The sequence below is a fragment of the Melozone crissalis genome, unplaced genomic scaffold (assembly GCF_028551555.1).
Source record: "Melozone crissalis strain CALT ecotype California unplaced genomic scaffold, PUWL_Pcris_2 ptg000016l_1, whole genome shotgun sequence".
Lineage (NCBI taxonomy): Eukaryota > Metazoa > Chordata > Aves > Passeriformes > Passerellidae > Melozone > Melozone crissalis.
Window position 1 is genome coordinate 8,259,924 of NW_026535794.1, and position 23,169 is coordinate 8,283,092.

General features: G+C 41.5%; 1 protein-coding gene across 3 annotated transcripts in view; it reads left to right on the forward strand.

Moving 5' to 3' along the window:
• DPP6 (dipeptidyl peptidase like 6) overlaps positions 1–23,169 on the forward strand; it is a 515,287-nt gene that overhangs the window by 425,837 nt on the left and 66,281 nt on the right. For all 3 annotated transcript variants that reach the window (XM_054273203.1, XM_054273201.1, XM_054273202.1), the window contains exon 8: positions 1,407–1,527. In XM_054273203.1, the coding sequence (XP_054129178.1) occupies positions 1,407–1,527 (121 nt within the window). The remainder of the gene's footprint in view (positions 1–1,406; positions 1,528–23,169) is intronic.

Sequence of the window (23,169 nt, forward strand, 5' to 3'; positions counted from 1 at the left end):
AGGCTCAGGAGAGTGGACGCCTTGTAAAGGCTCATCTAGAACAGCGGCTAGAACAGATGGAGTTAAAAAATAAATTTGGGATTTTTTAAAAGGCCTCAATGGATCCACCTTGGGCAGCACAAGAGCCCAGCCAGGGCTACCCAGGCTACATCCCAAGATGGACCAAAATGGTCACAAAATGGTCACGGGTCTCTCACTTTTATAAATTCTGGTCCATTTGCATATTGGAGTTAATTGTCCAATTACAGCTTTAGGTTATGAAATCCCATCCTTCTTGTTTTTCTGTCTTCATTCTGCCATTGTTTGTGCTCTTGGGCCTGAAATTTGGATCATTCGTCTTTGATCCCCAGCTAGAGAAGGAATTGTTTTGTCTCCCTACTCTGTGAAGAGAGCTTACTATCCCTTAATATGAAGCTCAGAACTACACTCTGAAGCAGTACAGAATCTAAAAATACAAAAGCTAAAACCTGAGGCATCAAGGGACCTTATCACTCCCCACAATTACGTGAAAGGAGGGTGTAGCAAGGGGGGATCAGTCTCTTTTCCCAAGGAGCAAATGCTAAGTTGAAAGGAAATGGTCTCAAGCTGTGCCAGGGAGGTTTAGGTTGGATTTCCAGACCAATTCCTTCACAGAAAGGGTTGCCAAGCATGAGGACAGGCTGCCCATGGCAGTGCTGGAGTCACCATCCCTGGGGGTATTTAAAAAATGTGTAGATGTGGCACTGGGGGACGTGCTCTGGTGATGGCCTTGGCAGTGCTGGGTTAATTCTTGGACTCAGTGATCTTAAAATCAGAGAATGGTTTGGGTTGGAAGGGACCTTAAAGACTTTAAGGGTGTTTTACAACCAAGTGATTCTGTGACTCAGAGCAAGATGTGTTTCACTTTGGGGTGGAGGACAGGAATTGTGCTATCGATGACAGAGGAACACAGAGCAATTAAACCACATGATAAAGACAGATGCCGTGGAACAATATTTTTATTATTGGCTGGCTAAATCTTTACTTTCTGATCAGCATTTAAATACATGAATAAAGAGCCTGATTCACAGGAGCATTTCACAGCAATAGCTCTAACAACTCTCAAAACCTGAGCAATGGAACTCTTCATCTCATGCCCTCTGACTGAACAGTTCATTTTCTGAAATGAAGACAGGAGTGAGAGAAATAAAGCTTATATCAAAGCACCAAGGCTTCAGTTTGTTGTAAATTAGCATCTTTCTATTAGCTGATGGCACTGGAAGCAAGCTATGGAAATCCTTTTTTTTGGACAAAAGACGCCATAAAAGTGTGATATGTGATTTTGTACTGCCAATTATTGTAAAAGCAAAATGCAATATTTTATGCTGGAGCCACTGCTTAATGCTGCTCTCTTTTTCTTTTTCTTCTTTTTTTTCCCTTCAAATCAGATATTTATCTTTGAGAATAACATCTATTACTGTGCCCATGTGGGGAAACAAGCTATCCGAGTGGTGTCCACAGGAAAGGAAGGTGTTATTTTCAATGGGCTCAGCGACTGGCTCTATGAAGGTAGGACGCAACATTTAGGCCAGCAGTTAGTTATGAGTTTAAGTCACACTCTAGAATTACAGACCTTGGTGGAATTACACATCCAGCATTGCATTTCTGGGCACTGGAGGACCACAGAGCTGAAAACATGCTGTTCTAAGAGTTGCCTGATGTGCTGGACTGGAAATAATGTGAAATGGTGTAAGAATTCTGTTTTCAGGCTGTTTTCTTTCCCTTAGTCCAAAGGTAATAAATCACTGGGCTTTAATGAACAGAGCTGCTTCATTATTTAATGGCACCTGCAATCACTCATGAACGTGGCAGTTTTCAAATCACAAAAAAGGACAGAAATGGGGAGGGAAAAGGGTTCTGTCTTAAAGGAGAAAGTGAGGAAACAATTTTACTTGATTAGCTGTTTTCCACAGAACTAGGTGGGCCTTGGAAGCTGCCCACATCTTGCCACCTAAAAAAAAATTTCTAAAAGCAGACCCCAGTAATTGGCTTCTTTCCTGTGAAAATGGGCCTGACAGGGTGGAGTGTCATCTCTGGAGCACTGTTCTCTTTGATCCTTTCAGCTGGCAAATGGCCATTTTGGTGTGTGTGAGCAGCTGCTTGAAAAGTGATCTCAGCTGCTTATTGGCTTGGGAGAGGATCCTCACCACCCCCAGTTCTTTTGGGTGTTGTTGTAGGCTTTTAAAGTAATATATCAGAATAAAAATTTAAAACACACACACACATATGTATATGTATATGTATATGTATATCTATATCTATATCTATATCTATATCTATATCTATATATCTATATATCTATATATCTATATCTATATATCTATATATCTATATCTATATCTGTATCTATATATCTGTATCTATATCTGTGTCTATTTATCTATATCTATATCTTTATCTATATCATCTATATCTATTAATCTATATCTGTATCTATTTATCTATATCTATATGTATAACAGGTACATATCATGCATCCCTCTCTCTGCTGCTGACTAATTCTGCTGCCAGCAGCTCCTTCTCACAGGGATCCTGGCGTTTGGACCTGGCAGTGTCTCTTTCCTCTCACACAGCTCCTCTCCAAAGTCACCTTTCTCCTACAGGTCCCAGCATAATCCCAAGGTTTTCTTACTTCTACAGAGAGAAATTCCAGATACATCTATGAACTGTGTCCTGTTGGCTGCTCCCAGTTCTCTTGAGGCTTAATGGAACAGAATAGGTTACAAAATGCCATTAGCAGTAAATTGGTGAAAAAATAGGAATCACTACTTACATTGGTCTGTATCACAGCTAGACCATGGTCCTTAGGCCCAGAAATGAGGGAATTAAAATGAATGAGTTTGTTTGCCCCTCCTAAAGATGCTGATCCCATAAATCAGTGTAAAAACTCATCAAACACATCAGTGGAAAATTCTGATAGGTTTTTATTATTTTTTATATTTAAATATGTGCTTCTACTGCAATACAGCATATTTGCAAATGTCTTCCTTGTGCTGTGAAAGCACTTTGTAATCAGAGAAGTGGCTAAGAAGTTACAAAATGCTAATTTTTCCTTCACTTTAATAATTTGCTGGTGAAGTTGTGGGCAGGCTGTTTGACTCTGGAGGTCAAATGTGCCTACTCCTACTACCCATATTTGTCTGATAAACATCATTTAGTACATCAGGTCTCCTTGCAGAGTCTCACACACAGCCCCACACTGAGAGGAGTTTGTCAAGCCCATGAACCCAGAGCACATCAGCAAGCCCAGGATGACACTTGTTTTGCTGACACCTATTTTTATTCAATTACAGGATTGCTCAGGCAATTTCTTGGCTGACATTGACTTTCAGGTTTGCCCTCTATAATGAATTTGCTTGTTAATTTTATGTTAGTGTGCTAGGGTAAGAAATGAATGTGTGATCAAGTGCAGTCTGCTTATGCCAAGCCAGGTTCTGTAACCTGTAAGGCACAAGGCAGATTAGGACCATTGGACCTGTTGTTCTCTGGGGTTATGTTTGAAAGAAATTATGATTTTGAAATGTCACTTTGTGTCCTAATACAGTTTATATTGAACTAAATAATTCTCTTTTTTCACAAGCAAGGTGTAGAAGGTCCCACAGGAAAACCCAATTTAAATGTTCCCAACTAATGGGAATCCAAAATGAAATCCAGAGCTGAGCTGTGTGAGCTGAGCTCCTCCTCTTGCCATCACTTGTGCAATCCTCATGGAGATAAACCTGGGACTGGTGTCAGGACTGAGGAGGACTTGTGCTTGAACCAGCTGTGGGGCCATGGTGCCATTGGGTCTGCAGTGCTCAGACACCAGCTGCCTGCCTGCAGGGATGGATGGAGATGGATCCAGAAGCAGCTGGATATTCCATGGGGATAAATGGATAAGGACAACTGAGAAATGAGAGACACCTCCCCAGAGGGCTCCAAGAGAATACAATTGTGCTTTCCAGTGAGATTTAACCTGGGATACTCTGCCAACACACCATCACCTTTGTTTTTCCAAAGCCTTTCCTTTTCTTGGATGCCACCTCTTCAGTGGGATGAACTTGGACCACATTTTAACTCCAAACTTACCTGACTGGAAATGCTTGAAAACTTGGCAAAGACTGAACTGTGGCACCTCAAAAACTACTTTTGCTCTTCACCCATTCCTGCTGTGGTTTGTAGCTGTGCATTCCCCACCTCTCTGCCGAGCTGGGTGGGATGCTCGGGCCCGTGTTTGTTTGCACTGCTGCCATCTCAGTGAGCACCAGGATGAGTGCTGAGCATATGCAGAACCCTCCCTCCATCTGTGCAGCCAGCTCCAGCAGGCAGTCTGCAGAGGAGCTGTGAGAATCAGGATCACGGAGAGTTCAGCTCACTCCTCTTCCCTTCCATGCTCTTTTTGTTGCTGGAGTTCTGAGACCCCTGGCAGCGACAGCAGAGCCTCCTCGCAGCACCCACTGGGTTTCTGTCGCAGCTCACAACCTGCTTCTCACTTTCCCTAAATGCAGCATGGAAAATAAACCTTCAGTGTTTTCTATTTGGGGAAGATGACTTTTAATGATTTTTAACAACTTTTATCTACGTAGCAAGAGCACCCTGACAGCAATTCCCCCTCATTTTGTGAGAGCTGTTTGCACAGCGAGCTCTGCAGATGGCAACCCAGCAGTGCCACCCTTTGGGGTGGCTCCTGGCACTTCACATGCATGGCAGACCCTGAGGGACACTTTTCTTCACAATGTCATCGCTCCTGTCACGACAGAATAGATGCGCCGCACTATTAATCACAGGTTTTTCCTGAGTCCGCAAGAACAGCAGATCTAGAGTAAATTTGACAGGCTTTTTTGCCCTGGAAAAATGCAGAAGTTCATTGCAATTCAAGTTAAGCTCTGCTTTTGTAAATCTGCCAAAGGAGAAAAAATTTCTTCGAGGTATTTATGCTGATCTGTAGACTTTTGATAATATAGTGAAAAACATTTCAAATCAATCAGAGCTTAATCTACTTAGTGCATTTAGCTGGAAGGTTATAGATTGATACATAGATTACTGTAACATGAAAGCATAGATTAAGCATGGGGTTTATTGCTAAAATAAGCACTGACAATGTTTTCATAGTCTGACAACATTTTCAGAGCTGTGCCTGATAAATGCTTGTACTAAAATCGAGTGATATCCTATAAAACAGAGTTTAAAGTTCTGCCACTGAAATCAGCTGCACATTTAAATGCATAGCAGCAGCAAAGAGTGGTTTTTATTTCAGTTTGCTGTATGATCATTGTTGGTTTGAGAATACGTTTTGGCAACGATAAGTCTTACAGATAATTTTAAAGCAAGTGCTGGTGTAGCAAAAAGGACTTCCAAAGCAATAAGATAAGAGTATTTAAGTGTTCTGTATATAAGGAGTAATATCTTAAAAATAACATGCATTTTAAAAGTGAACTGCAGGTAAAATTAATTTCATTTATATGCTTTTTTTAGAGCACTCTTCCAGAGAAGTTAATTCTGTCATGGTGTAATTAAAGTGCCTTAATTTGCTACCAAGCACTTGGAAAGGCTGTTGAGCAGTTGTGAGGAGGGGTGGCAGCAGGGCACTCAGATGGAGGTCACCTCCATGATTCTGTTAAGTGACAAAAGAAGGCTGAGCTCTCCCTGTGCTGCAGTTTGGAAACTTGTTGATTTTGGAATTATATGATGCTGAATCTTGAGGAATGGGGCAGGAGAACTTCCCTCCATACTGGTATGTTGCTGCTAGACCAGGAGCAGCTCAGCAGGGTTCATCAGGGTCCCTTTAGCAAGACAGGAACCTCCTCTGGGCTGCATTGTTAGAAAGTCCTGGTGTGGTTTCCTTGAGCAAATCACAGATAAAGCTGGATAACTTCTGGTGTTATGCTCTGAGTGCATGCTTGGAAATCAAGGATGTGACACAGTGGAGTGTGCTTCTCTCACTGCTGGGAGGGGAAGGGAGGATTTTCACCTACAGATGGTCCTATGGCATGCATAAATGTGACATGAGAGGTTTGCTCTGTGTGTCCTCAGATATTAGAATAGAAACTAGGAAAATGAAGGAGCAATTTTGTAGCTTGTTCTGTGGGAAATACCTGTGGCTATTAGGGACTTTGGCAGGAATAGCATGTGAGTTAAAAAGTAATAATTGCATGTGAGTTACTCCCTTATCTCATGTCACTGTCAGAGGATCTGAGGATGTCTCTAAATTTGCAAGTCTCTAAATCATCTCAAAGATCATCTCAAATTGAGAATCCCCATTCTAGACTTTGTCCTGACACCATGGCTGGGATGTCTGATCTGGGCATCTCCTCATCCTCACACATCAAGAGGGAGCCACTCCTGGCAGCCCAGCCCCAGCCCCAGCTCCCACAGCACACATTTAAATCTCTTGTGTAGTATGAGCTTTACACAGTCATCCTCTAAAGCTGATACTCTGCTTGGCTGAGCTTACCACACAGTGGTGTTGCTGTGTTTCCTTTTTTGGCCAGGAACCAGGAGGAGGAGGGGGGAAAAGCCTCTTTTTCAGAGATGACTCCCATGCCCTATTAATCTTCATTTTGTCTGCGTGATCACCAGCAGATCCTCTTGTGTGACTTCGCAGTGACACCTGGTGGGAGAGGCCAGGATGTCATCGCCATTAAGGCAATGAAACTGCAGATTTTTTTTGCTGCAAGATCTAGGAAAGGCTCCCAATTTCCACTCACATACATTTCCCTGAAACTCTCTCTCTGTTTATGGGAACTCCACATCCAAAGCCTCTGGCTGATTCATGCTAATAGTGCTTCTGTTCTTTTGTACACTTTATAAAGAGAGGAAAGAGAACACAGTAATAAAGAAAAATCTTTTCCATAATTTAATCAGCAGCTCACAGAAAATATCAGAGGGTAAATTTAGAACATGTATGACTGGTCTCGGAAGTGCAGCGCCTGGCAGGAGCTGCCAAATCAAATATCAGTTATTTTGAGCAGTATATTTTATGCCTATAGCATTTCTAGCAAGTGATGTAGACATATTTCTTACATTTAGAAATATTAATTCTGAGACTCTGAAAGTGGTCTTAGTACTGGGAAAGCAGTCAGTAAGTCTGCTGAAGCAGTGCCTTACCTAATTCGTCTGTGTGCTCAATTTTTCATTTTATAACATGAGAATGCTGAACTTCTGCAAGGAAGCAGGAACTTTGATGATCAAATTATGCCTAAATGTGAAAAGGAACATTCATAATTAGCCTGAAAGCAAGTATGTCCTAAAGTTCCTGTTTAGTGCCACCAGAGAAGGAGATGACATATCCTCATATTTCACAGGCAGGGCTAACCTTTCCCAGTAATTAGAAGCTCCAAAACCTGGTTGGGGAGAATGAGATGAAGAATTAGACTGACTCATCACTGCATTTTTTAAGATAGTCTGGATAAATAAATCTCCTGCCATACTAAAGTCATTTCTGCAGACAGTGAAAGAAACCAGCCTTAATGGGACTACAAATTATTCTATTTTGACAAGATATGGGAAGAATCATGGGGACAGAGAATCTAAATTTTACTTTAGGAACTTTCATATTTTGAGTCACAAAGAAAATATTCCGTGGACATGGGTAAATTTGCAGTTTTACACAGCTGCTGTGGGGTAAAGGGAATTTGGAAAACATATGGAACTGGGAAATGACACCAGATAGTGCCAGAAATGCAAGTCAAAAATCCATTAGTTTTCTCTCAAGTACATGCTGGTGTTTTTGAGGGGTTTGGGGGAAAGCTGCATGGAATTTGTTCCCTCATTTGTGTGCTTGCTCAGGCGACGTAGCAGAAGCAGAGTGGTGCTTTGGTGGCATTGTCCCCATAGTAAAATAGGAAATTTTCCTCTGTTTTGCATTTGGACATCATTGAGTGTTGCCCATTGAGTTCATGCAGCTGCTATGCAGCATTTGGAGCCATCCAAGTCTCAGTTAGCCATTATTTAGCTCATTAAGGTGACCAGATTTCTGTGAACTGTTATGTGCACACTGATTTATACCAAATGTGCATAAAACCTGCCCAGTTTAGTTGCATTCAAAGGATGAAGAGCAGCTCTTGACCTCAGCCATTTGTTTGAAGTGGATATTTCTACCATATAAAATTCCATTGCAAGGAAGATGAACTAGATGCAAAATTACTTTGCTTTATACATGTCAAAGCAGAGGAAAAGAGTCTTAAATTTCACCAGATGACATCACAAAAGGTTCTGTAGAAGTGCCATCACCTCCTGGCTTTGGTGGAGGTTCCCCTGTCCCAAGGAAGCTCCCATTACAGATTGCATCACCAGGAATGCACTTCTGGCCCTTCTCAGCTGGCAATGGTCAGGGAAAAACTGAACCATTTACAGTGCACATTGTGAATGCCTGCCTGGAAACCAGCAAGCTCCTCAAAACTTTAAAATGTGCTGCTACCTGGACTTTAGAATGTGCTTTAAAATGTGCTGTTACCTGGACTGGCTTCAAAATCCAGCACTGCACCGTGAGAAACCCCGCCAGCTCTAGCCCAGTCCTTAACCTTCCCTCCCTGCAGAAGGTTGTTTGGAAGGAGGATGCCAGCCAAAACCAACACCTGTCATCCTCTAATTTCTGGATCAGCATCATTCAGGCTTCAGGATGGCTTTTGGAAGGAAAGGAGAACATTATTTACTGTGGTCAGTGATGTCCTTGGGGCAGTGGAAGGAAGCCAGCTGTTCATCCTGATGTCACAGCACAGCCAGCAGCTGCCAGTGCTTTAAAGGTGTTCAGTGAGTGAAGTTGTTCTTGTTTGCCCTGAAGCCCTGGTAGGTATCACAAAAAATAGTTGTTGTATCACTGGAGTCAAGTATTTCCAAAAAAAAGTTGTACTGTGAGTTGTATAACAGAGCTACTCTGGTTTTCTGCTTGCACACAAGTTCTGTTTCTCTGCACCAATTTTATTACAGTGGCCTTGGGTAAAATTGCCTGTTGGAGAGCTGTGTCCTCATTTTCTGATTATGCTGGTATTTTTAATAACTAATTAGTAGACCAGCACTTTGGATCTTGCAGAACAGATTTTGACCTATGCCGTGCTAAGTTGAAGTCTGGAATAACTCCCTGGAGATAATTGTGATGCCCTGGATCTGCACCAGGATGCTGAATGAGAGGGTCCTGCTATAATAGTCATGTTTTTTGTCCACTTTCAGGGTTTCAGAGAAAACATCTTAAAACACTGTTATTCCCAGAAAATAAAGAGTGGCATGTTAGAGACTATTTTCAAATCCAGTCAAATTTCAAAGCCATGTTTTTCCTCCATAGAATAATTTCTATGGTTTAACAGTATAAAACACAAAAAAATGTATTTAAGTGATCAAGTTCACTGCATGTAAAACAAAAATGCATCATTTCTATGTTGGTAGAATTGAGCTGGAGGGCTATGACACATGTAGGAGTCTTCCAGGCTGTAGAATGTTGTAAGAGATTAAAAGAATTTAATTAAATTGTACAAAAATGATGTACAGTATTATAGGGTGGAAATATAGCTGTTAGGGCATGTTTCCTAGGGATACTGCAGAGATCTCTCTCCTGAGGGATTTTTAAGAGTGAATTAAACAGATTTTTGTCATGGGTTGTTGAGATAAACATCAATCCTATTTCAGTGCAAGGAGGGGATTAAGACTTCTTTGGGCTTCTTCTGGAACTACAATTTTATGATCTTGTGTATAGTTTTGATGTCTTTTTCTCATATCTTTGCAGTTAGACATTTTGGCTCTGGGATTACAAAGAATGCCTGTTTTTATATACAACAGGGTAAATACACATAAACTGCTTGTACATGATGGTTGTAGGGGATTGAGCTCTTTATCATGATAAATTTATATGTGCCTCATTATTTCCCTGAGGAAAATTGGTGATTTTCTTCTTCTGAGGGTGTTCATGAACTTTTATTTGAAAAACATGTTAGAAAGAAAGCTTAATGTTTTTAAGTGCTGCAATCAAGAAATTATTACAGAAAGAGCAAAGAAATTGAAAGATAGTCATAGAAATTTTATGTTAGTGTGTAATTCCATCAATTTTAGTTAAAAAGTAATTTCCTGAAGGTTTTTTCTTGTACAGCCTTGCTTGTAGAAATTAAGGGGCCCATGCAAAAGCTACAGGCTGATTAAATACCTTTCCTATCTTTCCTATTTGTCTCACTGCTCCCTAGCCTGAACAAAGAGTATCTGCCTTAAGAAATAAAAAAAGCAAAAATGAATGCACTGTGTCCAAATTAGAATAGGAAAAAGCTAAATGAAAAGGATGAAAATTCTACTGTGATTTGTGATTCTCACTAGAGAGCTGGCCTGTCCGTTGTTGTATAATAGCAGGGAAATCAAAAGAACATCCGAAATTATGACACAAATCATATTATAATTTGTTTACATCAGCTTCCCTAATTTGAAGGAAAAAAACCTCAAAGAACCAAATAGAAATACAGTTTAAAATACACAACTCCAAACCCTAATGCCGTGTGGAAGCAATCAGAGGTCAGAGCAGGTCTGGGACTGGAAGAGCAGAGGAGTAATGATGTGAAATGCAAGGGGTGCATCACTGCTAAGGGCTGGCTGGGCACCTGGGAGGCACCACCAAGCTCAGGTCCATGGTTTCCTCCAGCAGAGATTAAATCTTTGTATTTGAAATAAGCAAGAGGTCAAATCTTTGCATGTGAAAAACACCCTTCCATAAATCTGTGCTGCTTGTGCTTGCTCCTGTGGGAGGCATGATGACAAATATGCTCAGATCCTGCTGCTGGGAATATAAGGCTGTTTTCCAGCAGTGTTCCCAGTACCAGCTCTCCACAGGACCTCAGCCCTTGAGGACAAGAGGGATGGGGGTGATACAGTGCAGGGAATTGTGACGATGTTCACAGGGGTTTTTGGATGAGGATCTGACTCCATGTTTCAGAAGGCTTGATTTATTATTTTATGATATATATTATACTAAAACTATACTAAAAGAATAGAAGAAAGAATTTCATCAGAAGGCTAGATAAGAATAGAAAAGGAAGGAATGATAACAAAGGCTTGTGGCTTGGACTCTCTGTCTGAGCCAGCTAACTGTGATTGGCCATTAATTAGAAATAACCACATGAGACCAATCACAGATTGTTATGGTTTAGGCCTGGCAAAGCCAGAGCCCCCATAAATATACCTTTTACTTGATATCTGCTGTGAGATGTGGCCAGGAAATAAGCAAAGCAGGCTCCAACTTAAACATAAAGAGAAGTTTATTAACTAAACTACACACACAATTACTAAACTACACACACAATTACTAAACTACACACACACTGGAAAAAAAAAAACACAAGGAGAATGAAAACTACACAGAAACACTTCCTTATCCTCCTCCCACCAAATTCCCAAACACATTTACATTTCCCAAAAATTATCCACACTCGGTCTGGCACCACCCTTTGGAAAAAAATCAAATCTTCAGCTCATAAGGGATAGACGGAGTCCTTCCTTGTGCCACGGACTTCTTGTCACAATCAGCAATCCGCCCGGTATCTTGCTATCTCGTGACATCTCCTTTCCATGCCGAGGTGCTCTCACCACCAGGCATGGGATGGGGCAGGGGCCTGCCTTCAGGGCCTTTTAAGAATGCCTCGTCTCGTTCCAAGCAGAGCACAGTCACATCCCTGGGACCTTTGTCCCCCCCCATGTCTTCTATACCCCCTGGGGCCGAGGGGTCTCAAAACCAAACTCTCTTGATGCCGAGCCTCCACTTCCCCCTGCAATACAGCCTCTGCATCACCAGGAGAGTCCATGGATATACAACAAAAAAGAGTCCAGCAAAAACTGCCACTCCATCTTCCTCCATTCCATCAACATCTCTCTTCTCCCTTTGCCAGACCCCCCCTACTGGCCTGGTTTCTTCCTGCATCTTCCACTCCTATCCCTTTCCCGGGAAAGGCAATGTTCCGGGTAAGTTCTCACTATCCACAAAAGTTAAAAGCTCATCCAGACGGCAGGGCTACTAGCTGCCCCTCCCCCCCACTTCTCCTCCCAGCCGTGCTGCCGGCACATGATATCGAGTTTCAAGGTAACAGTTCCAGTTCCAGCACGGCTGCATTCTCTCCGTATCCAAAAAGGGGGGGGGGGGGGGGGGGGATGATAAACAGGTCGCTCGATGCTCCCTCCACCCTTCCACCACATCCATCCGGGCCTACCGTAGATGGGCCACATGGCTTTCCCCTCCCCCAGCCCAGCCAGCAACTGGGCCGGGGGAGGGAGGCCCAGCTCCTTCACGCCGCAAATCCCAAGAGAGCTCTGAAGGACAAGAGCCCTGCTTTTAACCCCTTGGGTTCGTAATCTCAAGAGGCGGATCCAAATGTCCCACTGGTCAAACTAGGCGCCCATCTTAAATTCCAATTACCCATTGGTAACCACAGCAAAACAACATATCCCAGATGTCCCATTTCCGGTCAAACCACGACACAGATGCACCTGTTGCATTCCACAGCAGCAGATAATCAATGTTTACATTTTGTTCCTGAAGCCCTCAGCTTCTTAGGAGAAAAAATCCTAAGGAAAGGATTTTTCATAAAAGATGTCTGCGACAGGGAAGTCTTCAGATTGTGCCAAAGAAGCCCAATGGTGACTGCAGTGTTGGCACCAACCAGGACATGGAGCTGACTCTGGCTGGGTTCTGCTCTGTGTCAGGAGAGCTGAAGAGCAGATCTTTAAGGCTATCAATTGACACTCCAGCAGTTCCTGAAAGATAAAACACCCAGGGATTGTTTCACCCTCAACACTCAATTAGTTTACATTGCTATAAGTAACAACCATATGGTGCAGCTTCTGCACCAGCTGCTCTCCAGTCTTCAAGCACAGGTCTAAGGGGAAACTGTGCCACAGAGTTTACAGCAATTATAAAAGTAGGGGGAAATGGCACGTTTTAAAGGTGACCCTAAAGCTTTTGGATGGGTTAAGCAGTAAAATATAAGTGGGCAGGGATGCATTGGCTGCTGTGTGCCAGGCTGGGGGCTCCAGGTGCCTGCAAACAGCACACACAGGTGACAGCAGCCAGGGTGGGACAGCAGGGACAACTCCAGAGGGATGAAAGAAACCTTCAGTCCTCTCCTGGGATGAGGACTGCAGCGACCAAGCAATGCAGTGACGTGTGGGACATGTTTTCCTTCAAATCCATGGCAAAGAGCAGCAGGCACTGCTCAGACCTGCTCTGGCTCCCTGCAGCTCTTGCCCACATCCGCCAGGATTTCTCAGAGTCTGGAGATGGGGGATAGATATTGAGCCAGGTTTCATGGCCCACCAAGGCAGAGCCAGACCCTGCAGGGGGGAAAAGACCAAAATAAACCCATGGTGAGATGTCTGCTCAGCTCTGCAGCCTCCAGCAAGAGCAGCCCCGACCACTTCTGTGTTGCCCAGCCTCTGCCCGCTTTCCTATCTTTCCACTGAAAACAGAGTTTCTTTCTTTGAGAACACCTCCACAGCACAGCTGAGCCTTGTAGAGCTGAATTTGCTGCCATTCTTCCCAGTTCTTTTCTTCTAAAGAGATTTCTGTGTTTGCCTGTGTCAGTCTGGTGCTGAATGGACTTTCCCTCAGCCAGTTTACATACCAGAAAATCATGATTAGAATATTTTATTTTATTTTATTTTATTTTATTTTATTTTATTTTATTTTATTTCATTTTATTTTTTTTTTTTTTTTTTTTTTTTTATTTTTAATGACTAAAAAGCTGCTATGCTGTATTCTCCAACCCTTAGAAGTTAAAAGACCATGAAAGTCCTTGCATGTCACTCTGCAGTGGGAAAATTTATTCTATTGCTTTAAGTCACATCAAACAGCACAGGAGCACAAAATGCTGCTAAGAGCTAAATACTGTGTTTTATTTATAGTTATTTAAAATACTCATTCTTAACAAGTTCCTTAACTGAGGATTTAGAAGAGATGTCTTTTCACTTCTAAAGTTTTTTCAGATTTTAGTGAGTGGAAGTATCATATAGTATCAAAGCAAACTATTAAGTGTTCTGTGTTTTTATTCATTAAATTTCCTGTGCTGCAGTGAGGTGTCCTAGATGGTTTTGCAGCTGTAGTGGCCATATGGATATAAGCTGCACCAAGAAATTATTTACTCTCCATCTCACCCAGTACTGGTTATACAGCAGAGATGACCACTGCAAATACTCTGTTGGGCACATTATTCAAATTTCAAACTCTTAGCTGAAATATTTCAAACTCTTAGCTGAAATATTTCCCATATTTCAGACAAATTTGCCAGAAATTTAGATGTAAAATTCCCAATTACAATCTCATTCAGTATGTACAATGCCCTGATTCATATATTAGATCCAGACCAGAATTACACAGTTAAACAGAAGCTGATACCTCTAACAAAAGTACATATTCCTTAAAGCTCTCTGAGTTTTGCTTCAAGATTTTTTGAGTGTTTTCATGGACTTATTTAGTGTTGTGTTCTTGACTATCACTGATTAAGCCTTAAATCTGTGGTGCTTGCTCTGTGTACCAGAGAACAAAACCTTTCTTCTGAGAGCTGGTATAGTTATATATTACATTTATATATGAGAAGTATCCACATTTTTCAAAAGTGCAGACACAAATGTTTACATTACAGTTTAGATGTAGACTTTTGATGCATACTGATTTGAAAATTAGTAACAAATAGATCTTGTTTTTTCATTTTCTCAGTATCACAGTCATTTAAAATGAGGACTACAGGTTTACTCCCTAGAGTTATTTTAAAAGCATGTTTTCTCATAGATCACCTTTGCTTCTGCACCTGTAATTCCTTTGCAGGCTGAATATTTTACTGGTTTTGTTGTTGTACATATTCCTAATTTTTCTTTTTTGTGTTTCATTCATTCTTTTTAAGCTGCTCTTAAATAATTTGAGACTGTTCTCAATTCCAATGAGGCAACAAAAGCAACATAGTCTAAAGAGTACTCCTATCTTGAAAGCAAAGGGTTAATGCTGAAGGGCACATGAATGCTTGTTGGCAAAAGGGAACAGTTCCAGAGTGGTCCTCAAAACTTCATTAGAGATCAGAAAAAACATGTAATATTGCATTAACTGGAAGAAAAACTCTTCTATTAGAGGGTTAATGTCCTTAGAAATGTTGCAGAGTTTATTTGAAAAATAAACCAAACAAACCTCTATTAAATTTATTGAGGAAATGGAAAGCAGAAACTCAGAAAGACTGTAATTGCCACCTACAAATATGATAATTAGAGTGAATAAGAAGTAATGAAGGAGGAAATCAGAGGCAGCTCACCTCCTGAGCAGGAAGGTGGAGGTTGCATTGCCACCATGTGGCAAAACTGTGGAGAGCCGGAGCAGCTCCTCTCCCCATCAGGATTCAAGAGGAGAGCTGCAAACAGCCAGAAATCTGCATGATTTGTTGGGAAAAAAAAAATATAGTATGCAAATGGCATCCTGATTGGAAAGAAGCGATGTGAGATTAAATCCTCTTTTGCTTTTGATTAGCCTGTGCAGTTGAGTTTTTGGTGGCGTGTTTGTGGGGGTTTTGACTTGAATCTTAATACAAAATGCTGTTGCATAAAATATTCAGTGGAAAAGTGAGCAGAGTGCAGAAAAGGAAAGAAAAAGAAAGTTCTCTTTTGAAAATGATGTCATTCATAAGCTTTTTTGAGTACAAAAATCCATCATTCTGTTGCATGTCTTCCTGAAATCATCCCTAACGTTTCTGCATGAATTTTTATTTTTTCAAATTTTACTGATAAATCTGGGATACTTCCCAGTTCTATAATATTTAGAAACACGAGTCTTAGTGTTTCACAAAGTACTTTTAAGAACAGATTATATGGAAATGTAATTTTTTTTATGGAAGTTCTGCCTACAGCAGGATTTGGGATTCACAAAAATGTGTCAGTTTTCTCTCCCCCCTACCCCTCAACTCCAACTAGTAATTCCTCATGGCATGACAACTGGTTGCTGCAGAAACTATTAGGATTCAAGAGCATGATTTCACAGCCTGAGTCGGATGAGCTTTTCCCAATCCCCTTTTTGATCAGATTAGTGCTGACCCCTGAGCTGACCCCCAGCCGAGGGGAGCTGGGTCCAGCCAAGGCAGGGATTGCTGCTGATCCCCCTCCAGACAGCTCTGTCCTGCTGCCAGCCCTGCTTCTTGTCTTCCCTGCAGCCTGAGCCTTTCCCTGGTCGATGCAGGGTTCATAAAGGGCTTGAATTGATGAGAAATGCAGTGGCTGCCTCTGTATTTAAGAGCAGCTCCCACCCTTAGCACCCCCACACTTGTGGCTGAAGTGCAAGAAAAAGATTAAATGACCATCACAGCTGATGCTCAGATGTAGCTCTTGGTACAAGTCTAATTATGACCTCCACTGAGGCAATTATTCTGTCTTGATGTTAATGCCTTTTGCAAGCGTCAATTAATAAAACTTCACATAATGTCCTGGTAGAGCAGGAGTTATTACCATCTTTTTAGTAGCAGGCAAACTGAGGCACAATTATTGACCTGGTTTTAGATGAGATGAGAGAAATTAGGACACAAAACTGAAGTCAGAGTTTCACCTTAGTCCCTAGAACCCAGCTAAAGTGCAGAATGTTGTATAAAAAACCAGATGTGGCTGTTTCAGAACAGACCCCCTTCAGTTGTGCTCACAGGACAGGAGGGATGCACAGCTGGAGAGATGTGTCACTCTGCAGAAAGACTGAGCTAGTTCCTATTGAGTTCCACAGGAATAAAAACCTTCCCAACCCACAGGGCACCCTGTGAGCAGAAGGCAAATGCCTGTTTTTAAAGCTGCCTCAGCTCTGTCAGACTGTTCTGCATCCTTAAGAGACTAATGGGCTCTTACCTGCCTTTCAAATCCCAGAAAAAAGGAGCAAATCACTTCCCTTTTTACACAAATGACTCATAAGCATTTGCCTCCTACATTAGTTTTGCTTTTGCTCGAAGTTGAGTCATTGTCTTGTATTTGATTTAACAACAATAGCAGGAGGAAAAAAAATGGCCATCAGTAGCTACTGCATAAGAGTAGATCAAAAGCAATTCCTTAAAGGAGGCTTTCATGATAGCTAGATTAAACATTTGAAAAACTGGTAAGAAAAAGAGCTGAAGAAAAACAGCTCCTAAGACCAAAGCATTATGTTTTCATGCTATTGTGCTTTTAAAATTGAAGGCAACAGTCTGAAAACAGGCATCAAAATAAATCTTACTTGAAGGGAATTATCTGGAGATCATTGTATTTATTGCATTTGTTTTGATTTTCCAGCCTTTGCCTCAGACTGTAGTCATGGACATGACTTAAAAGATTCAATACCTCATTTAAAAAATTAAGCTTCACTTGATTATTGAACCGACCCATCCTAGCCTTTAAATTGTCATGTATTTTGGAGTATCACCAGCAGGCTGGAAATGGTGAGAACAGGGCAGGAGGCAAGAATTGTGTCCCCAGCAGCTGATGGATTTCAAATGCAATAGCTGAGGCTGTGCTGCCCCTTGGAGGCACAGCACAAAGTTGCATAAATCCATGAGGAGGGAAAGGATTAGTTATGGTGCTTTGGTATGATCTTGTTTTTTAACCCTGCCTCCTCTCTCCCCTTGTACCCCAGCGCCCAAAGGGCTGCATGTCTGAAGGGACTCCTCACCCACATTGTATTGTGTGTGATGATATTCTGGATAAATCATTTTCCAGCTAAATGTTGGTCTTTTAGAGTCTTTTTGTGCTCCTCATTCATTTTGCCATATCTGCTACAGCTGTGGATATCTCAGAAATTATAGAGGGTGAGCAGTGGTGGGAAGGGAGGGTCAGGAGGTGCAGGGAGTTATGATTATTGTCTGGCTCTGTGGGGCAGAGAATGGATTTGGGGATTTCCTTCCCTGAGAGTTTCCCCATTTCAGCAGAGCCAGTGGAGCTGTGAATCTGGCTTGTGAGCACTGCTGATAAACCAGACCCTGAGCCTTGGTGGGAGAAGTTGTCACCCTGTTCATATGGCCCCAGTGCCAACACACTGAGACAAAGGAGGAGCTCCCTCCTGCCCACTCAGGATCCTTTTAAAAACTCTCTCTGGAGAATGGCCCAGCTAAAATATTATGTTCTTTGAGAAACAGCAACACAATGCTGCTCATGGGATACCTCTTGTTTAAGAGCTTGCCTGTGAATTTTGGGCATCTGATTTTGACCTTGCAAGTGAGAGTAATTTGAACTGGAGGCTGAGCTGGCAAGCCAGGAAAGCTGGGCATGCATCAGGAATATTTCAGTGCTTTTTTGAGATTTAAAATTGCTCAAGACAGAATAATAAACCCCAAAAGGAGAATTGGTAGCTTTAGAAATAGTAACTTTTAGTGGAGTTGTTCTGGCTGTGTAAGCAGAGCCTGCAGCTCCAGGTGAGAGGTGCGAGTAGCACGAGAGAAGTGCAGTCCTAAACACAATTGAGCTGCCATTTGGAAGGGCTGTGGTGCAGGTTCTCCCAATTACTGAGGTCAAAGTTTGTCCTTAATGAGGAGATGTCACAGCACAGCCCTGCAGAATGGCCCTGCAGCTGAAGGGAGTTGCAGGAGGAGTGGAGAAGCCAAGGGGTGTTTTCCTTCACCCACTGAGACTTCAGAATCCAGCCCTGGCAGAGCTTCTTTCCCTGGAAGAGGAAAAAGGCAGCAACGTGATGGATCTAGCCACATTGCTTGGAGCCCAGGCTTGTCTCCTGACTGAGAAAATTAGGTTTAAACCAGCTTCCAGAACCTTCCAAAACCAGAACCTTCTGGTCCCTCCCAGAACCGATGTTGATCTGCATGAATTACTTGCTTGGACTTCATGAAAATTGCAAATGCAAGTCCACTGAGTACAGTAAACACCAGATCACAAAGAATTTGGCTTTGGTTCCAGCAAAATAACTTTCCTAGGACATCCAGAGATGGTTCCTGACCTGCCCTGTCCCATGTTTAACCTGACCTTTTCCTGTAGGAGAAAACACACATTTGACAGCACAGCTGAGAGAGGGTTTAGAGGGGAAACAGCTCTTTGCCTTCTACACAACAGCTAAATTGTGCCTAAAGATGGAGTGACTTCTCCAGTCTGACTTAACTTCTTTCCAAACTTTTAGTTTAACTTTGTGGAAAGACTTTGCACTTTGCTGATCACTTAAAAAATGAAAGAAAGCATCAAATCATTGCTTGGCTGCACAGTTTTCCTAGGTAAATGTCTGGTTTTGGTTTCAAGAGAAAAACAAAGAAAGAACCACAAGTGCATTCACAGAAATTAAAGGAGTGGATTTGGCCTTTTCAAACAGGAGTCCTTAGTGGACAAACCTGACAGTTGCATCCTTTGTATATTTGATAAAGAAATTACAAAATAAGAACTGGATCCTTAGTAAGTATGTATTACTATTTATACCAGTTATGAATTTGGACTTAAAACCACATTAAACCATCTGTCAGACTACAAGAGGCACAGAAAGGTAATTTACAGGCAATTAGTCAGCCAGGTGCTTGTGTTTGTAGCAGTGTATCATGGTCACATTTTCAGTCTGGAGACATAAATCAGCAAAAGAGAAACCAGATATCCTGTTAGTTAAGTTTAAGTTCTTTGCACTAAAAAAAAAAATGATAATGATAAAAATCAGTGTAATCATGGTGTAACCATGCTTTGAGTATTTTCATAACCTGGTGGAATCCTGCTAAGCCTGATGAAGATGAAACCTTCCACGCAACATGCCAAGAACATAATTGGGATTTATAGCTGCAGGCTGGAGCACATAGTCTTTGGGGACTGGAGGGCATGACAGAGAAATATCACTTGGAAGCAGCCTGAGGAGCAAGTCCCAGCCTCCCTGCCTGACAAACACCCCCAAACAGGAGCAGGGCTGAGCACCCTCCTCAGGCACTGCCCGTGGCATCTGCAGGAGGGTGCTCAGCCAGCCCAGAGCTGCTGGGCTCTCCAGGAGGAAAGTTAGCCACCAAGAAAAGATGAAAGGCAGCCAAGGAAGTCTTAGAAAGAAAAGAAAATATATGTATTGAAATTGGCACCTCTGAGTGTAACCCACATCCAAACGTTCTCAGAATAACCTGACTTTGAAAACTGGGTTTTAGTGATGAGTGATAAATGGCAAAGAGTACAAATCACCATTTCTGGTCCTACTCAGCAAGGACAACAGCATTTTCTTTGCAATTTCATGGTGTTTGCCATCAGAACATTTTTTCAAAACCTACATTTCACAATCTGGCAGTGGGAAAGTTCTCACCAGCTTGTCCTGTGGTCTGGCTGTGCCCATTGCCCAAAAAACACCCCACAAAACCAGAGCTGGTCCCCAGACCGCTGCAGGGAATAGTGAAATATTGCTCAGCCATGGCCTCAACATAGCAGCACTGCCAATGTCATGGATGTTGAGGTAAAAATATACTGGTGGGAAAGGAACTGCTATAATCAGTCTATTTTAAATGTTTGTGGGGATTTTGTTTGTTTGTTTGTTTGTTTTTTGGTTTGGTTTGGATTTTTTTTTATGTGGGAATTGTCCTCAATACCAAATAGGAAGTTTTTTTAAGGGTAGAGCAGGCTACAGTGACCTTTGAAATTAAGATTATGCCACGTTAGGTATTGTGATCTGTTGGGTAGATAAAAATGGAGCCATCTCCATCCTGCCAATAAGTGCAACAGATAAAGAGGGGAAAGGAGAGTATTTCTTTCCAAAGCCACCCTTAATCAGCAAAAAACAGCAGACAAAATTATCTTTGGTAGATGGGGATTTGTGCAGTGTGGGTTACATTTATTATCTGGCGGGTTATAAGCTGTATTTTAATTTCCGGTATTTTCCTGCTACATCTGAAGGAACAATACAAGCTGGATCCTCTGCATGGCATTTATAAGCCTGTGCATGTCATTTATATGGTAATGGGGGAGTTCACCCTCATCCCCAGTGATTTCTGCAAAATTCTGCATGCTGGTTCTCACCATATTTAGCTTTCTTTAGCGTAAATTAAAATGCACATTCATGATCTTTGAACAAAGCGGGCAGGGATAATTGGTAATTTGAGCCTGTTCTGTACAATGCAATTCAAAGTAATACTTATAATTTGCAGTTAATTAATCAGAGCTTTTTTTTCCCTTAAAATTCTTAATTGCCTTTCTATGATATTGATTTTTAATAAGTTTTACTCCTACCAGTTTTAGTTCCAATTACACAGGCAATTTCTTGTCACTGTTACTGCATGGCCCTGTGTGTGTGTTTATATGTATATTTATGTATATTTTGGGGTATTTTTTCAGAATTTTTTGTGCTGGTTTATGGATAGAGTTTTTGTTGGCTGAAATGAAAAAGTTGAAAATAATAGAATCAATGTACAGCCAAGAGAAACAAGGTACAACAGGGAATGGAAAAGTCAAATCAATGTAATGAAATTTTTAAGGAATTTTAAATAATTAGAATTACATTGCCACATTTAAATACCTGGAATTCCATGTCAAACTGATTTGGTATTTAATTCACTATCCAATTAAAGCTCTTTGTAGAAGACTCTAATTGTTGTAGCTTTAAAGTAAAAAACAGCGATCATTAGAGATACAAACTTTGGGCTCTCTGAGGAAATTTGGATGGTCATAAATTCAAAAATAATAATATTAGTGAATAGAGATGTACATGGGGGTGGTGTTTGTGATGGGAAATATGCCATGAGTACCCCATGCCTGACAAAGCCCAGCTCTGTCCAGCCTGACCTTGAATGACCAGAGTGAAGCATCCACCACCACTCTGGCAGTAACCTGTGCCAGAGCTTCACCACACTCATTGTAAAATCTTCTTTCATATGTCTAATCTACCTTTCTTCAATTTAGAATCATCACCCCTTTTCCTATCACAACTGGTTATCTAAAATGTTTGTCCCCGTCTTTCTTAGAGGCTTCCTCCTGGCTGGTGCCCCTGCCCCAGGGACACAGCTTTCCTCTTATTTTATCAGGAGATTTAGGATTACTGCTCTAGAGTCTACAGATCAAAAATATTGATAAAAGAAAGTATTTCCTGGTAGCAGGGATAAATGAGATTTTGATGCATGGACATTATCCTGCAGGGATGTTTGTCTTTATTCTTACCTGGGTCCAGAGTGAATGACCTGCAAAACACACACCTAGGAAGGAGCAGAATTGTGCTCAACATGCAAGTGCCACAGCTCTGATAAACACAGTCATCAAACCCCACTGATCCATCAGTGGCATAACCTGATTACATACCATTACCTTCATTAATAATAAATGTTCCTCTTATTTGATAAGAACATTTTTTTCTGAAATATTGCTGTAAGCTAATTTGAATTCTGGTTTTATCCAGCTCTCTTTTTTTATTATTCCTTGGTGATTCTATTGATCTCAGTAGTTCCTCTGATTATTCAGTCCTGTAAAATCAGATTCACCCTCTGAGTCATTATTGAGCTAAATCTCTCAGTTAGCCAGGTCCTGAGTCACTGTTCAAGTTGAAACCTCTGGGAATATTGCCATAACAGGGCAATATGTACCCTGAGTGGTTTTTTAATGGCTGTTCAATGACTTCAGCTGTTTAAACTGGGTAAGGAATTAGGAGCTAGACTAAATTCAGTCAATGTTCTCCAGTTCCCATTCCATAAAGCAGGGCTGTATTCTGCAATATTAACTGACATTTATTAGCACTCAGACTAGGTGACTAGCAGGTGCTGCTCAGGGTGAATAAATCATGCAAGCAATTCACATGAAAGACAGCTTGTGCAAGCGCTGATAAAAATCCATGGGGTTGAAGAATCAAGTTCTTTAATAGCAATGTCAGGCTGTTCAGTCTTCTTATCTCTCATATTTCTTTATGAAACATTAAAAGAGATTGCTTTTGGGCACTTGTGTTCTTGAACTATTGCAATCGTCTAATGAATTTTTGATTCCGAGGGTTTTGTGATTACCAACTTTCTTGATACATCTGCAGCTATTGAAATGGATCCCCTGTGCCAAGGCTGGCTGTCCATCTTCCTCCTATCATAAACCCCACAGATTCGTTAGACAGAACCTGTAACTTTTAATTTAAAGGAAAGGTGAAGTTGAAGCTGCTTGAGCACGTCTGAATAGAGAAATATTCAGCACATAATGAAAGCCTTGATTTGTCTCACTGCATTGCACAGATAAGCAAATTGTATTTCCAGCCAGAGCAACCTGTTCAGTGGCTCCAGAGGGGTAAAGAAGAAAAGGATTTGTCTGTAAGGA